Source organism: Tiliqua scincoides, chromosome 1, assembly GCF_035046505.1.
Source record: "Tiliqua scincoides isolate rTilSci1 chromosome 1, rTilSci1.hap2, whole genome shotgun sequence".
Lineage (NCBI taxonomy): Eukaryota > Metazoa > Chordata > Lepidosauria > Squamata > Scincidae > Tiliqua > Tiliqua scincoides.
In genome coordinates, this window is record NC_089821.1 from 93,756,077 (window position 1) to 93,773,127 (window position 17,051).

The 17,051-nt window shown below is 43.8% G+C and overlaps 1 protein-coding gene across 1 annotated transcript in view; it reads left to right on the forward strand.

The window, feature by feature from the left end:
* The first annotated feature begins 8,217 nt into the window (after positions 1-8,217).
* The window catches only part of EPC2 (enhancer of polycomb homolog 2), a 54,097-nt gene continuing 45,263 nt past the window's right edge, over positions 8,218-17,051 (forward strand). The window contains exon 1 of the mRNA XM_066611949.1: positions 8,218-8,579. Coding sequence (XP_066468046.1) covers positions 8,427-8,579 — 153 coding nt within the window. The 5' untranslated portion in view covers positions 8,218-8,426. The remainder of the gene's footprint in view (positions 8,580-17,051) is intronic.

A 17,051-nucleotide genomic window follows, 5' to 3' on the forward strand; every position in this document is an offset into this window, starting at 1 on the left:
TGTCTTGTCAATTGTAAAAAAACTGATGGTGTGCCCTGAAAATGTTAGCTTCTTGTCAGTATGCTGTGAGATGAAAAAGGTTGAAAATTGCTGCCCTAAACCTTACCAATAGCGCAATCCTAGGCATGTTTACTCAGAAGTGAGTTCCACTATAAATTCCTGTTCTACTCCCAAGTAAGTGTGTTTAGGTTTGCAGCCTAAGCTGATGTGGGGCAAGGTACCACTGATATAAAACATTGCCTCAGGTGTTGGGGATATTGAATAGCTTTTCTCCATCTGTTTCAAATGAAATCCCTTGAGACTGAGATTCAGTTTCATGTGCTTTCTCGCATATTAAAACCTCAAAACCAGTTATGGTGCCATCCTATGAATGTCAAAGTTCTATTGAGTTCAATAGGATCTCCTCCCAGGTAAGTGTGTTAGTGCAATCTGAGCAGATATTCATAGAATTGCCCTGAAAGTCTTCCAGTCGTTCCTCTGTTCACAACCTGACTGCTGTAACTCCTCAGTTGAAAATACCAGAGCCACTGTGGTTCATTATTGCTCAGTTCTCTCATTGTTTTCTCTAACTGGGAGACATCTCCTTTTACTACTACAACCAAAATCCGTTTGACTTTTCTTTAACCAACATATTACATTATCTTTTAGCTGATAGTCCTTGTTCAGAATGAAATATGACAGCAGTGTGTTGGAAGACTTCCTAGAACTCTCTCATGGTTCTTGTCCTTGTGCAAAATTTTGGCTTTCTCTCTTACAAAATCTTTGCTGATGTTGGTCACTTTTCTCTCACTGTGTCTTCTGAACTTTCATCCAGCCAAAATATAATTCTGAATATTTTCTTTATCTTATTTAACTTGTCACTAGTAATAATTGGCAATACAATTTGTCTTCCTAAGTGCCATTCCTGTTATCTTTACAATGGTGCTTTCAGTAGAACACCTGTGTTTCCCTGGGAGTTTCATGCAACATACTAATTTTTTTTTTTTTATTCAGTGAGGTAATAACAGTTCTTGTTCAGGTCGTCCTTCTTTCTCAGCAATCTTCTGCCTTGGGCCATGGTAGATTGCCGTGTTCAGCTTCATGTAAAAAATGCTGCTTCAGCAACTCACTATTTTCTTTATTCCGTGTCCCCATTACTTCCTGTTCTCCATGTCTGTTTTTCTTTTAAATTAAACTTCAACACTATTTATTATTTTAAATATTTTAAATATTTAGCCTATTTTGGTTTCAATTAATAACTGTTTTATTTCATTGTAAAAGTTAAATGCTTTGTGCAAGAAAATTTGGAAAGTTATTTAAGAAATTGAAGATTTAATTAAATTTGCCATTGAAAAAGATATGTAAAATATCATAGCTCTAGTGAAAACAGAGGGAAAGAGCTGGATTCTCAGTGTATTTTTCTGGTATTACCTGCACCAAATGGTTTGCTTTGGTAGAACTCTTATTGAAACATTAAATTGAAGGCTACAGTTGGTAAGGTACTTTCTTGAGAATGAAGTCAGTGCAGTACTCTTAACTGGTTCATTCTCATAAACCTCACGTGAAGGTGTGGTGAAAAACTCTAATTTTTACCTATTTTTCCCTGTTTTCCTATTTTACATCCTTCAACCCTTCCTCCTAAGCTTCTGTGATGCCTTAGCCCCCTCAAAAGGCAGCTCAGTCACCTTGAGTTGCCACTGTCCTGGGATGCTTTTCTGAAAGCTTCTTGAAATCAACCCAATCCCAGAAAGCCTACTTAGCCAAGCAGATGAGTTCTGTGGATTCACTGTCATCTTGCCTGACTTCCCCAAGATCCTAGCCAGCTCACCTGCAGGGATTGGCATGCACCAGCTGATTGGGTCTCCAAATCACATGAACAGGTCAAAGGGCAGATAGAGAAGATGCTCATGTAGTCATAAACTATCCAATCAGATGGACCAATGACATCATCAAGGTCACACATAAGGATGCTTAGGTGTGTTGCCCAAGGATGCTGTTGGAACCAGTGGCTGTTTCCTGAAAGTCATGCTCTCCTGCCATTCAGCATCTATGGCCAAGTCACAGTCAGCGCCTCACAGGGAAACTCACTGACCTATTCCACCCCTGGTTCACTGTCCCAGCACTCACAGTGGGTCAGGGATGCAGGTCAGGGATGCACGTTCCCAATTTGGTTCTTCAGTAGCTCTTCCTCCCAAGGGATCTTAACTCTGGTCTTGACAGAGGGGCTCCAGGCTATCTTAGGGCCATGCTTCCAAGAAATAGCAAAGTACAGTTCTTAACTCAAAATGCTGAGTACAGTATTCTTAGGCATATCCACTGGCTAACTCCAAATGTACTCTAGCCAAGAGGGCAAGTGTTTTTTTAGGGCAATCTGGCCTCCTAGTCTGGTAATACTGTCACTGGATCAGAAGTTCTGGAACAGCATGAGTAACTAGGAAAGGGACAGTTCTCACCCATGTTAGGAATTTGTTTTATTTTCAGCTGTCTTTTAATCACCTTGCTTGCTTTGCTAGTAACCCCTTATTTTCTTGCCCATTTGATATTTGATCCATCCTTTGTTTTTTCCCTTTGCCTATTTCCATGCATTGTTGGTTTTTATAGCCCTTTAATGAACATCGTACACTTTACTGATTTATCTGCTTGAACCAGGTTCACAAGGGAGGGAGCAGGTTGCCATGCCTACCAGATTGCTGAGTTTCACTACTGGCTTCTTTAATTTTCCATCTGTCTTTCCATCTATCCAGATATTTATATTCTGCCTTTCTACTTCTGAAGAGGCCACCCCTTAAGGCGGCTTACATTTTAAAAGTATTATACAGTAATAAAACTTAGGCCAGAGCTGGTATTATAAAGTCCCCTGGCCAAGACAATTCTTCTCTAAGGTGATCTCCTGGATTTGGAGATCCAGGGAGTCTTGGGAGAAAGACTTTCCCAAGACTAGCTTTTTCTGTCTGAGCTTCCTTGGCTTGAGTGGTGGAAGCAGAGACACTACCAGTCCAAAATCAGTGTCCAGAGTAGAAGACAGAACAGACAATGGCAAACCAGTTGCTAACTGCTAGAAGCTGTGCCAATTTGCCGGTAACCTTATGGAGGGTGGGGCTCTCACATTTATAGATGGAGATTTGTAATGGAAACCTTCCTAGAGCTCCCCAGTGCAGCGATGTGCAGTGTGGGGGCAGAAGGTGAGGCAGCAACAACTCGCCGGGGTTCTTTGAAATGCACAACTGCAGAAGCCGTGAGTGTGTAAACACTCACAACCCACAAGCTCTGAGTGACTGGAATGCATGTGTTGTGTTTGTGTGATCACAGCTGCAGAGGAGGCAGCGGTGGCACTTTTCAAAGAACTCTGGTGGGGTGGTTCTGCCTCACCTTCTGCCACTGCTCCACATGTCACTGCCCCAGTGAGTCCATAGATGAACAGGGACATTGGGTCACCTTGGGTTTTGAGGACTGTAGCCTAGTTTATTTGCTTTGGGTAGGATAATGATCCAATGTATGTCTAGCATCTGAATTAGTACTTTGTCCATTGAACTATTACGTTTTTACAAACAGGAGTCCTGATGTATGCTAGGCAAACTGTCTAACAACAGTGTAAGAAGAGTACTGAACCTCATTCTCTTGTCCACATATTATATGTGTCTGCTCCTTTGTTGTGATGTATATCTGCAGTGCTTAGCAGAAGGTGGATAAGGCCTCCATTGCTGCTGAATTGATGGTGTTTGCATAGGTATAGCTTGTGAATATTTAACACCTTGACTTTCACATGTGTATTTAAGTATAAATGCAGTCTGCATAATTTACAAGACTCTGTGGAGGAGGCATGATTACATGGAACAGTGGCACTCCTAAAAGGTTGTGGAATAAAAACGTCACAGGTTTTAGAAGTGCTTAGGGATGGCATTATTTATTTATTTATTTATTTAAAAAAGCTCACTGATGATGTGCATTACTGTCCTGAATATGCATGTGTTCAGGGAGGTGTACACCTGACTTTACAAAAAAAAAAAAAGAGTCACAGTGCAATCCTAGGCATGTCTACTGAGAAGTAAGTCTGATTAAATTCAATTGAACTTACACCCAGGAAAGTAGGATTGCAGCCTTAATGTGCTTCTGTATTCGCACCTGGAACGTCAAACTGTGTGTATGATACATACAGCTTGTATGGGTGATACAGGGCCCAATCTATACAACTTTTCAATGCTGATGCAGCTGCAACACAGCTCCGAAATAAAGGAACAAACACTCCCCTACCTTGAGGAGGCCTCCCTGTCTACCCTCCTCAACATGTTGCAGCACATGCCCTGTTGGCACAGCTGCATCAGTGCTGGAAAATTGGATAGGATTGGGCTCACAGTCTAGTGCAGGCAGCCTCTTCCTAGGACATTAGTCTATACATATTTCCATATATGTCGTTGCTCTATGAGTGAAAGAGCGTTTATTTAAAATGTAATGGACACATATAGTTATCTTGTCTGTGTATGTAATTCAGGGGTGGGTTGTTTTACTGCATACAGGTGTGCGCCACTTAACTATGGGTATATGGTCTCTAATCCCTGTTGTTATGTGATTAGGTCATTAAGTGAACATTCAGTCCAATCTATTGCCTTTGTTGTGTAAATAGACACTCCCTGCCAGACACTAGCTGGCTGCAGAGGCTACTGGAGATATATTGCCTCTTCTTTGCATTAAGAGCCTCTCTATTGTGTAAACAGGCACTCTGCTGCAGGCTATGGGAGATGCGATTGCCTCATTAAGAGCATCTTTATTGTGCTTTGACCACCGTCATATATGTGGTCTGTCATTAAGCAAACCGTTGTTAAGTGGCAGGCACCTGTATTTACTAGAATATCTGTTGACTACTGATGTGTTAAAGCAATCCCATGACTGCACTCTGACTTAAGAACAAAAGGAATACATTGCTAGATCAGATCAAGGTCCCACTGACCAGCACCCTTTGTGAGCATTCCAACAACCAGGAGGTGCTAGGTGGTTCACTAAAATTTAGACAATGGTTTACCAGAGGACATAGTCTGCCTACTCAGCATCTCTTGGGAAAGAGATGGTTTATGTATTCCTAACTAAACTGTCTCTTACACAAGTGGTGCAGAGAAGGTGCACTGCTGCATCAGTGCAGTGAGATAGCATCTCGGTAACCAAGGAACTATGCATATGTGAAGCTTAAATCACCTGAGAGCTTTTACCATGCTATTTGTACAAATGCTTGATGCTTAGTGCAGAACAGAGAGTTGCAATTGCATAGCCTGAGGGGGGGAATGGATAAATACTGCAGGAACCGTTATACACCATGTAAGTGGCCCTTCCCACTCGCTCTCAGAGCCATTCTGGGCAGTAACAGCAATGCACAGGTGACCGCCTTACCAAATGGTGTCTCTTGTGTGTTGCTGTGGCTGCCTGGAATGGCTCTGACATCGAGTGGGAGGGGCTGCTTACTGATTGTTTTGCCCCCCATCTAACTTCAATACTGGAGAGCTGAAGAGAGATGTGTGATGCAGGTGCATGTTCTGTATGTAGTTCTTACATTTGCATGACAAACTGATTGAAGCAAGAATCTCTAATGTGTGAAACAGTCTTTTCCTGATTCTAAGTATACATACTCATGGTCAATGCCAGCACCAGGTTGCTGGTGGTCTTGGGCCCAACTCATGTTGCCCCTGCCCACTCTCTGATGATGTATTGAATGCTGCCACTGGAACTGAGGGTTGAGGGGTTGATCCAGGCAGGTGGGCCCTCTGATGGGTGTGGAACCCACAGCTGGTGCCTACCCTGGCTGGTTTCTTTAGGACAGGGGTGTTCAAACATTTTGGCAGGAGGACCACATCATCTCTCTGACACTGTGTCTGGGGCCAGGGGAAAAAAAGAATTAATTTACATTTTAAATTTGAATAAATTTACATAAATGAATATATTTGAGATGGAACTTATATGAATGACTGAAGGTCTTGCAGTTGCTCAAAGCCTATAAAAGGCCTTGCACAAAGCAAGGCCAGCCTTTCCTTCACTACCACTCTGCATCTTCCGCTGGAGGCTGGGGATAAGAATAGGCCCTCAGTTTGGCTGTACTTGTCATAAGAGGCGACTAAACAGCCACCGGGTAGATGGGACTTGTTAGCCTGGGAAGGCAGCTCATCTGAGAGAAGGAAAACTCTGATCCCAAACTTCCACTGCCTTGTGGCTACATCGTTATGGAAAAGGCTTCAGGAGTCAACCTTGAGGCAAAATCTGGAGCCGGAGTCCCTGAGGCAGTTCATGGCTGAACACAGTCGAGTTCTGGCAACTCCTGTGACGCCACTGGAACCAACCGTACTGGCTTCTGCCTTTCCATTGGACCATTTCAGTGATCTGGAGAGGGGGGATTTGCTGCATGGGTAACAAGTTAAGTAAGAAATTTTTAAGTTTAATGATTATTTACCAAGGATAAACTGAGACTCGAATGGATTAAAACCTAAATTTAATGTTCATGGTGAGTAAATATATTTAAGAATTTAAATGCTTCTTAAATATTCTGGCTCTCACACATCTCTCTTGAGACTCTCACACATCTGAAGTTTATTGTATGTGGCTCTTATGTTAAGCAACTTTGGCCACCCTCAATATAGGTGCTTGTCCCATTCACCCTCCTTAGGTGAGGTGGATACAGGAGCATAGGTAAGGGGGTGCAGAAGGTAGCAACTGCACTAGGCAACAAGGTTTGGGGAGAGGCAACAAGCATATGGTGATGCTAGTAGGCAAAATTGTGAAAACTTTGGTATGTTCACATACCACCTTGTTATATTTCATTGGAAAGATAATTTAATGCTGAATGCAACGAAACAAACCCTATTGGAATAGAGGTATTCTATCAAAAGGTACAGCCAACTAACCAGAAAACTTTTTATTTATTTACTTGGACTGCAGTCCTAACCACACTTTCCTGAGAGTAAGCCCCATTGAACAAAATACGACTTACTTCTGAGTAGACCTGGTTAGGATTGTGCCCTTAATAAATTAAGTTTGATTTTGTTGTAAGGGGGGGGGGGAATTTTTCTTTGACTCCAGGTACATAAGATCATAAGAAGAGCCCTGCTGGATCAGGCCATCTAGTTCAGTCTCCTGTATCTCACAGTGGCCCACCAGGTGCCTCAGGGATCACACAAGACAACCAGAGACCTGCATCGTGGTGCTCTCCCCTTCATCTGGCATTGTGAGGTAGCCCAGTTCTAAAATCAGGAGGTTGCACATACACATCACGGCTTGTAACCTGTGATGGACTTTTCCTCCAGAAATTCACCCTTTTACAGGCACCCAGGCCAGACGCCATCACCATATCAAGTGGCAAGGAGTTCCACAGATAGCTGATTCCTCAGCACAGCCATTTTCCAACAGTGTGCCACGGCACATTGGCGGGCCACGACGGTCCGCAGGTGTGCCACAGGAGTTTTGGCGGGAGGGTTGTTTATTAGTAGGGCTATCTGGGGAGGTGCGAGCCGCTCCACCGGCAGCATGACGCGCCTTGTCGGTGCATCCTTAGAGGAAAGGGGTCGCCTTAGCCCATGCCTCCTAAAAGCGGGTGGCAGGCAGAGGCCTTGGCTGTGCCACCGGATCGTGTTTTGTGTGTGGTCTGAGAGGGTCGTGTGTGGGGCAGCCCTTCGGGCTTTGGGGTGTCGCTTGACTACATCTGCACATGAAGAGGACGTGGTGTGCTTAGTGCCACTGGTTGAGGGGGAGCAGTGGGTGGGGTGGCAGTTGTGGCAGTGCCTCCCCAGCCGGGAAGGGGGACCCCAGGGGGGGTCCACCGAAGGGCAGCTCCGCCGCCGTGTGAGCTGCTCTGCGCATGGGCTGTGGGTGCTTGGGCACCTCACACAGTGGGGGAGCTGCCCTTCGAAGGACTTCCCCTGGGGTCCCCCGTCCCCCCCTCCCGGGGAGGCTCTGCCTCAACTGCCACACCCACCACACCCACTGCACGTCCCTGCCGCACCCATGTGTGGCGCGCGCTGCTTTCCCTTCAGCGCCTCACTCCCTCACCCCCCGCCCCGCAGTGACAGGAGCTGGCGCGAGGGCCTCGAGTCCCTCAGAGCGCCGCCGCTTCCAGAGCTGGGGCTGCGCGCGCATCCTCTGCTCGCGCGCGCTCCCTCCTTCTCCCCCTCCCCTCGGCTCGCGCTCTCTCCTCTGCTCTCCCCCCCCGCTCTCGCGTTGGCTGCCGGGATCGCTGGCCGCTCTGGTTAATGTCCGCCATGTTTGCCATGGCGCAGGGAGCGGAGCGAGCGAGCCCGGCGCGGACCTAGGGCTGCGGGCGGCTCTTGGCGGGGCTGTTCCGGGGCGGCGGGGCCCTCCATGGTGTGCGGGGCCGGGCCCGCGAGCGGCTGGGCGGCGGCGGCGAGGCCGTAGCGAGGGCCCCCCTCTCGCCCCCAGCCCAGCCCGGCCCGGGGTGTCACTGTGAGGGGGAGACAATGAGCAAACTCTCCTTCCGCGCCCGGGCGCTAGACGCCGCCAAACCGCTGCCCATCTACCGCGGGAAGGACATGCCCGACCTCAATGACTGCGTCTCCATCAACCGTGCCGTGCCGCAGATGCCCACGGGCATGGAGAAGGAGGAGGAATCGGTAAGGGGGCCGCGCAGGGGGGGCCCACCATTGTTTATCGGGCGTCCCCCCTCCCCTCACGGGAAATAGGCTATTGGTATTCACCAAGCGCCGCTACGCACGCTCCCCGCCGCAGCGAGCGCTCTCCCTGCGGGGTCCTACGCAAACAGCGCGGCGTAACTTCTCCTCCGACGCCGTAAGCGGGGCCTTGCTCCGCCATCTTCTTTGCGTCCTTTGGACTCGCGAAGTGTTTTGATTAGCGGGGAGGGGGGAGGCGCTTACGCTAGCGTAGGGAGAGGGAGGCGCAGAAGGCGTCCTTGAATGGGAGAGTTTGCGCGGCAGCCGCTCTTGGCGGAGCGTGGCTCGTGTCTGCTGCCGGCTTCCAAGCCCGGGCGCTGGCGTGTGACAGCAGCTGCTGAGAGTTCCGAGGCGTCTCTCGCGTTGCAGAGCGCCTCTGGCGCACGTCTGCTCAGGAGTAAGCCCTATTTTAGTCAGTGGGGCTTACTCCCAGGAAAGAGTGGAGGAGGTTGTAACCTTGTTTCAGGACGCCGGATCTTCCTTTGGCAGCCTTGCCTGTTCGGTCTCTTTGGAGCTGGCTGCTCTTGCAGCAGCAGGAGGTGTGAGACAGGTAGCAAAGGAGCATCTCTAGACTAGACAGGTAGCAAAGATACGGGACGCACAGGTACCTGTGATATGGGACGCCACCAGAGTCCTGCTTCCATCTGGTCTGATCGGAGATCCAAGTGCTTGCTCTCTCTGCAGGAAAATATGGCTCAGGGCTCAGATGCTCTCTCTTTATTTTGACAGCTCCTGCTTTTCAGTCTAGGTTGTAGGAAGAGAGGCTCATCCGTGGTTCTCACCAGTGGGTCACGACCCAGTTTTGGGTGGTTCTCAAAATGGACAGAGCAGATTAGGCTGTGTGCATCAGCAACTGCTACTTGTAGAGAGCGCTACCTCCCAGTCACCATTACAGCCACAGAGGCTTGAGTGACTGGTAAAGTAAAACCATTTTTTTAGCTGAGTCCTGATGCTCAAAAGTTTGGGAACCACTGGTTTAGGCTCATATGTGAACCAATTCCACGCAAAATTCTCTGTGGTTTACATGTGATCCAGTAATTACAATATGTTTCTATTATTGTTGTTGTTATTATTAATAATATTTATATACTGCTCTTCAACAAAAACTTCAGAGTGGTTTACAGAGAAAAATCAAATAACAAATGGCTTCCAGTCCCAAAAGGGCTCACAATCTTAAAAAGGTGCAAAAGAACGCCAACAGACAGCAGCTAGAAAAGACACTGCTGGGGTGAGACGGGCTGGTTACTTTCCCCCTGCTAAATAAAAGAGGAGCAGCCACTTGAAAAAGTGCCTCTTACCTAGTTGTCAGTGGGGATACTTGGGGGATAAGCAGTGGGGATATTTAGGCTACTTTTCATTCTTGAAGTAGGATTGAAATTTATTGTGATACACAGGATGATAGTGTGTAAAATACCAGGTGTCTATTAATGATGGAAAAAAGAATCCTTGCATGATGGCACTTGCCTGTGTTGGTCGAATGTATTGTCTGTAGATGTGAATATCAGTTTTCTGTTCATCTCTATTAAGCTATTACTTTTTAAAGAATTAAATTACATGCATCAGAGCTTAATTTTAAGGTTGCGTGTGTAATACGTACTAGCTTGCTGTCAGTTTCTAAGTATTGCTTTCAGATCTGAAGAGAGAGCTAAGACAGCTCTGCAGTGGGAATGCTTGCTGTTTGTAATGTTGGTGATGCTTAGGTGAACTCCCTGCAGTTGTATTTCTTGAAAGCTGAGATTCGTATATATTTGATTTGAATTGATTTGCAGTGTACCGACTATTCCGTAATGTGGCTGTGTTTGCATGCAGAGTTGGTAGTAAATGTATCTTCAAGAATTTCTTCAATGAAGAGAGATCTCCGCCTCCTTGCCAGCCCACTATTTTCTGGATTGGGTTTCCTGAAGTTGTGACTGTCAAAGGAAGGCTGCACATCTTTGTGATTGGCTTTCTCATTTGACTATTAAAACAGAAAGGCATTGTTGTAGTCTTTCATTGGTAACTCATGATTCTGACCTCATTGTAATTTCCCTTGTTTTACTATTTTTATTATACATTGCATTCAATATTGCTAATAGTTCAGTTGTCTTTTGATCTTTTTAGGAGACAAATCAATTCTGTAATACATGTGTGTACTTTTTGAAACAATCTAATCTAAGGTTGCAAACCTATATATACTTACCTGGGAGTAAGTCCTGTTGAACTCATTGGGACACTTCTGAGTAGACATGCATAGCACTGTGCTGTAACTATATTTACAAACTTGATTGGCTTTTATTTTTTCTTCCAACTCACAGTGATTGTACTGTATGTGTTTTTCACCTTGTACAGTTCAGTTGAAAATAGTGCAGATAAGCCAACTTGTAAAATAATGTTTGTGGAAACAAGGATTATCTAACACTGCAAACATAAATCCTTATCACCATTAAATTCTTTATAAAATAAGAAGCTGGATATAAAATATTGTGAGTGTATATTTTTAATAAAACAAACTTAAATATTACCCCTGTATATACTGCCTGTCATTTTTAATAGTGATTGTTTTGAAAGATGCATGAGCTAATAAAGCAGTTTTCCAATTTATACCCCAATGCAAAACATTACTTGAAAATAAATCGCACAGGGTTCATTGGAATATACTGTGATGTGAGTGTACTTTGGGCAGTGACCTTACACTAAGTCCCCAACATATTTATTTATTTTCATATGGGGTTATGTATAATATGTACTGGTTCCATTCCAGTGTTGTATCTGGAAATTGGAACTTACGTAGGTTGAATCAGCTGGCTTTTGCCAGCCCAGCACTATCATGTCTATGCAGAATCATCACAAAAGATACGTTGCACCTGTGCAAAAGCACCAATGCAACTGTCTGCAATTTGGACATTCCTAACTTGAGCCAGTGGAGTGTGCTTTATAAGCCATGTTTACTCAAAAGTTCTACTGATATTGGAGGGATTTACTTTGAAGTCAATATGAAGCTTTAATATTCTTGTAGCGTTAAGCAAATTGGATGATGCTGAGTATTGCTTTCAGCATTTTCTGTTTGAGAAAGACACAAGTACTGCTGTGACATATGAATGGATCTGCTTGTTGTTTTAGGGTGGAAATGCACTTTAAACAGTGGTTTTCTGAGGTAGACCATGTTTATTTTATGATGTCATATACAGAGGTGTGGAGAGCACATTTTGGTCCTCAGTTCAGCTTATAACTGCGATTGAGAATGCTAAGGGCCCAGTCCTATACAACTTTCTAGCACCAATGCAGCCAAAGTGTAGCTCTAAGATAAGGGAACAATTGTTCCCCTATCTTGAGGAGACCTCTGTGACTGCTCCCTGATGCAGCGCTGCATTGGTGCTGGGAAGTTAAATAGAATTGGGCCCTTAGTTCATCTAGTCCTGGTCATAGACTATGCACTTGGGGCTTAGCAAACTTCAGTAGGACTGAGAACATGTCCTGTTTTCGAGCACCAAAATAGTCTAGAATCTAGATTGCATGGTTTGTATGCATTCCATATAGGTTTTAGAGGAGACAAGGTGCTGTATGGGGCATTGAAACTACCTTCTCCTTCTGAGATGTCCTGTTCTTACCCCCACTCCTGCTTTATGAGCCTGCCCACATTTATCTTCATAAGGGGAACATTAAAAAAAAAAGAGTATTCTGAATTCTGTATATCACTCCACGTTCTGTATTGATGTGATTCAATTGTAGAACTTTAAAGTGAGCAACACATTCTGAACAAAGATAATGATCCAGTAATTTCTGAGCTTGAATGCATAAAACCTGATTTGGATTTCCTTTGCTATAATTGGTTCTTTGTTACCAGAGTGAAGTTAGTTTCCTTTTTTAAAAAAGGGGGGGTGTCAGCCACAAATTTATTTGATTTGATTAACCACCTGCATTTAATGGATTGCTAATCAATTATAGTTAAATTTGCATGTACCAAAAATAGATGCTTTTGAAAGAGAAGGAAGTGGTGGGACTTCCTTAATTTACTTGTTTTTAGAAGGAAAGTCTGTCTTTAACATTTAGTTCTTTATTACGGCAACATATTGGAAGCAAAATAGCCAGGAAAAAATGAATGATTTTTACTGTTAACTTTGCTGATTAGTTAATCAGTTCAAGCTTTTATTTATTGAATAATAAGTGAAATTGATTAAAACTTGGAGCTGTAATAAATAGATAGGAGGTTGCTAGACCACTTTCCCAAAAATACTTCTTAGTAATAAAAGTTAAATGCATATGATTTTTTAAGCGATCAGTGTTGTGAATACAAAATCTGTGATGCACAGAAGAAACATTTGCAACTGAGTAATTTGAAACTTATGCTGCTTGTGAGGTCTGCTTCTGCTTTGATAGTAGAGTAACTTCAAATCCCCACTCAACCATGAAGCTTCCTGGGTGACCTTGGGCCAGTCATTCTCAGCCTTACCTACCTCACAGAATTGTTGTGAGAACAAAAGGAGAGAGGCAACATGTACACTGCCCTGAGTTCCTTGAAGGAATGGCAGTATAAAAATGTGAAAAATAAATAATAAAATAATAAGCTTGAGTTGTCAAAAATGAAGATGTATTTCCACTTTTTTGAAATAATAAAGCTACATTTCATCTGTTTTGGTTTGTTTAATTGTGATGATCTACATGCTCCAGATAATAATTTGCTCAGCATGGTGCAGAAAGATATGTACCTTAAGTTAAAAGATACACAAAGGACAAAAATCATTGTAAGGTATTAAGTTTCCTGATATCATTTATAGCAGCTCTTCATGTTCTGAGTATGAATGTAACTTAATCACTTGCAAGTGGAAATAGGATGTTGTGGTGGATGAGAATGTAACTCCATGCCATCTGCAATGTGGCACAGAAGCCTTTCTGTGGAAAATGTAGCAGGAGAAAGCTTCCCTGTTCTAAAAATGCATTGTTTTGTAAAACAAATTAATAATATTGAGGTTGGATAGAATAGTATTTATAATGGGCAGCATAAAATTAATTCTGTTTTTCCAAATGACTGTAGCCCTCTTGCATGTTGTGCACCTTCAAGGTGTGGAAGGGGATAGTTGCTGCTGGCCTTGCACTTCAATCTCAGTACACCCCTGCTTCCTGGACAAAGGGGCACTTTTTAATGTGACGACTTGCATTTTAGCAAGGGCAGAGTAACTGTCATCATCCCAGTATAGCAGTGGTTCCCAATCTGTGAGCCATGGCTCCCTGAGGAGCCGCAGAAACTAGCCAGGGGAGCCATGGAATCCTTGCAAAAAACCTGACATATAATATATAGGATTGTAGCCTTAATGGGGAGCTGCAGCCAAGTGGCCCAGTAGGTCAAGGGAGCCACCATACAAAAAAGTTAGGGAACCACTGCAGTATATTATCCTTCCCAGTAGCTACTTTCTAGGGTCATCTTGGGTTTCTTTTTACATTGTGAGCCTTTTTAGTATAAGAAACCATGTTCTTGTTTCTTTTACTGTGTAAACCACTTTAATTACCGTATTTTTCGCTCTATAAGCGAAACCTGACCATAAGACGCACCTAGTTTTTAGAGGAGGAAAACAGGAAAAAAAATATTCTGAACCAAATAGTGTAATAAAATATGTCTCTCCGCTGCTCTGTTTCCATGCTCCTTAGCATATTTTACTACCTCTAGTTTAAAAGGAATTTTATATGCTAGCCTTTTCTGCTTTATCATCCTTGCACTGGTAGAATGAGGTACTGCAGTATTTTTCTGCAAGTGCATTGTCACTAAGCATTACATTTGCATTACCATTGAGCCCCTGCATTTGCATTACAATTTGCATTTGCATTACCTTTGCATTTGCATTTCCATTGAGCAGGCAGGCAGGACCCTGGTCAGGGGCAGAAGCACCTGCCAAGGAGGCTCTGCTGCCCTGAGAACGCCTGCAGCTTTGCAGTATTCGCTCCATAAGACGCACACACTTCTCCCCCCACTTTTTGGGGGGGAAAAAGTGCGTCTTATGGAGTGAAAAATATGGTATATCCATATTGGGGGAAAAAAAATTATAAATATTCTTGATGATGATAAAACATAAGCTTGTTTTACGTTTTGTTGTCTTAAAAGTTTAACCTATTATTGGGCATATATGGGGTGCTTAATCAAAAAATTGCATCGGTTTTGCCTGATTGGCTTTAGTTTTGGGAACCTATAAGATGGCTATGCCATACCCCCAAAACTAGAGCCAGTCGGGCAAAACAGATGCCATTTTTTGATTTGGCACCCCAAAAATATTCTAGATTTGTTCAAACACCCTTGACAACTAAAAAAAAAAAGTGTTTTCTTAGGTTTGTGTAATAACCATGTATGCGTACTGGACCTGCCTGCTTCCCCAACTTTCTCAAATTCATTGTCATGTCAGAATGAGCTGGCTTTGCACACATGGATGTACAGAGTATGTTCTTATACATTCATTGCTCTATTAGAGGTCCCCAAAAATATTTTAAGAATGTATTTCAAAATGAAGTTGGATTACTTTATGAAACTAAGCTGCCTTAAAGATACATTGAAAATCTATCTTGAACTGAGGAGGGCATTCTACGTCTGATTTGCACATGTAGAGGCATGCAGATATTTCACATGCTATTTGTGTTGACACGATGGATATCAGTTTATATACACTTGGGGGGTATATGCACTTTTTCTCTATGTTCTTAATTAGATTTGTTGTTATCAGATGTAGTTAATTATGTCTGAATTAGTTTGAAATAGAGACTTGGTGCAAATGTATCTACCATGGTTAAACAAGGAAAAGATTTGGATGGTATTGTAGTTTTGGGTATCCTCTCTGTCCTGTTGAAATTCTTCTAGAGTTTTCTTTAATGGTAGTAGAACATTTTGTCTGATCAGTGCTGACAATGGTTAATATAACAGGATAACATGTGGTGGGAGGGGGTTTCAGAGGGAAGAAGTGTCATCCCCCAGTAAAGGTAGATAGATGACAAGATAACAACTGGCACCTGCTTCCCTGCTTTTTGCATCACCGTTTTAGCTGGATAAACTGGGAAAAGGTTGTTCTTCTTACCACCACACAAAACTGAGAGCCCAGGCAGAAGGAGATCACCTTGGGAAAACCTCTCTCCCAGGTTAGAAGGGAGCCCAGAAATTCAGGGGTCCTCTTAAAAGCAACCAGTTGTGGAACATGAGCAGTCTTAGTTGTGTCCACTGACTTTTTCCTAGTTCAGTGGCTTTCAACCTTTTTTATGCCATAATAAATAAATACATAAAGTATGAGACTGGAGACCCACTGCTGATTTCCCCCCCTTACCTCTGTTGCTGCTTGCCCTGTTTCCCTCTGCCTCTTGTATCTTCACAACAACCCAGGTAGCAGCCTGAGCAGGGCTGGCCTTAGGAGCTGCGGGGAAGACAGTGAGAAGAGGCTGTGCAGGATTATACCAAGAACTCAGTTTTGCCATTATTGGATTGGATTCAAGCCCTCTTTTGCACAGGCTCTGAAAGTTTGTTATAACCCAAAGGAGGCTTTGTGACCACATTGGGGTCATGACCCACAGCTTGGAGAACACTGTCCTACATCAGTGTTGCTTAATGTTTGTTCTCTGCTGTACCACTTCACATGGTCTACCTATTCAAAGTACCACTGGAAATAACTGTTGAAGACATCATTGCCAGTTACTTTTGGGTTGGGAAGCCAGATGCCATGCAACAAACTAGTAAGAGGCTCAGGGTGGATTTGAGGGCTTTTTCAAGCCTGGAAAAGCATGTTTTGGAGCTCTGCCCACTGAGCTGAGCCTCCTACTGCTGTTGTGTTGCATTCCTGGTCTTACAGCCATGCGGCAGGTGTCCAAGGGTCCACAAGTACCACCAGACACCATCTCAAGTATCACTGGTGGTATCCGTACCACTGGTTGAGGAACTCTTCCCTAGATGAACTGAGACAAGGAAGGTGACACAGGAGAAATACAAGATGTGTTTTAAAAGGCTGTGAAATAACCGAACAATGGAAGGAAAATGCAAAAATGAAAAGCAAGGCACTAATAATTTCAATAAAAAGAAGGAAAGCGGTGGGGGTGACCAGCATTGTTAAAATACAAGTGACAAAGCAAAACTTGAGGGAACTTCCCAGGGTCCTTTCCCTTCCCTGTTTATTTATGCTATTCCTGGTACCTGATCCTTGAACCTGTTCTTAGCAAGGTGGGCAGGTGAAGTGCCATGGGGCATCAGATGTTCCTGATGTCAAATATGGGCAAATTCCAGTGGTTGTTAATCTGGTTTTACCTGTGGTATTGGCTACTTGGGGTTACCTTGAATCACGTGAACTTTTCATTCTTGGAAATTGGGTGAGCTTCACACTTCCAATGTGTGTGCTCACTCAGCATGAGATCTTGTACACTGGGTTTTGATCTTTTGTTTATTTTTGAGGAAGAAGGAGGAACTCAACAAGAAACAAT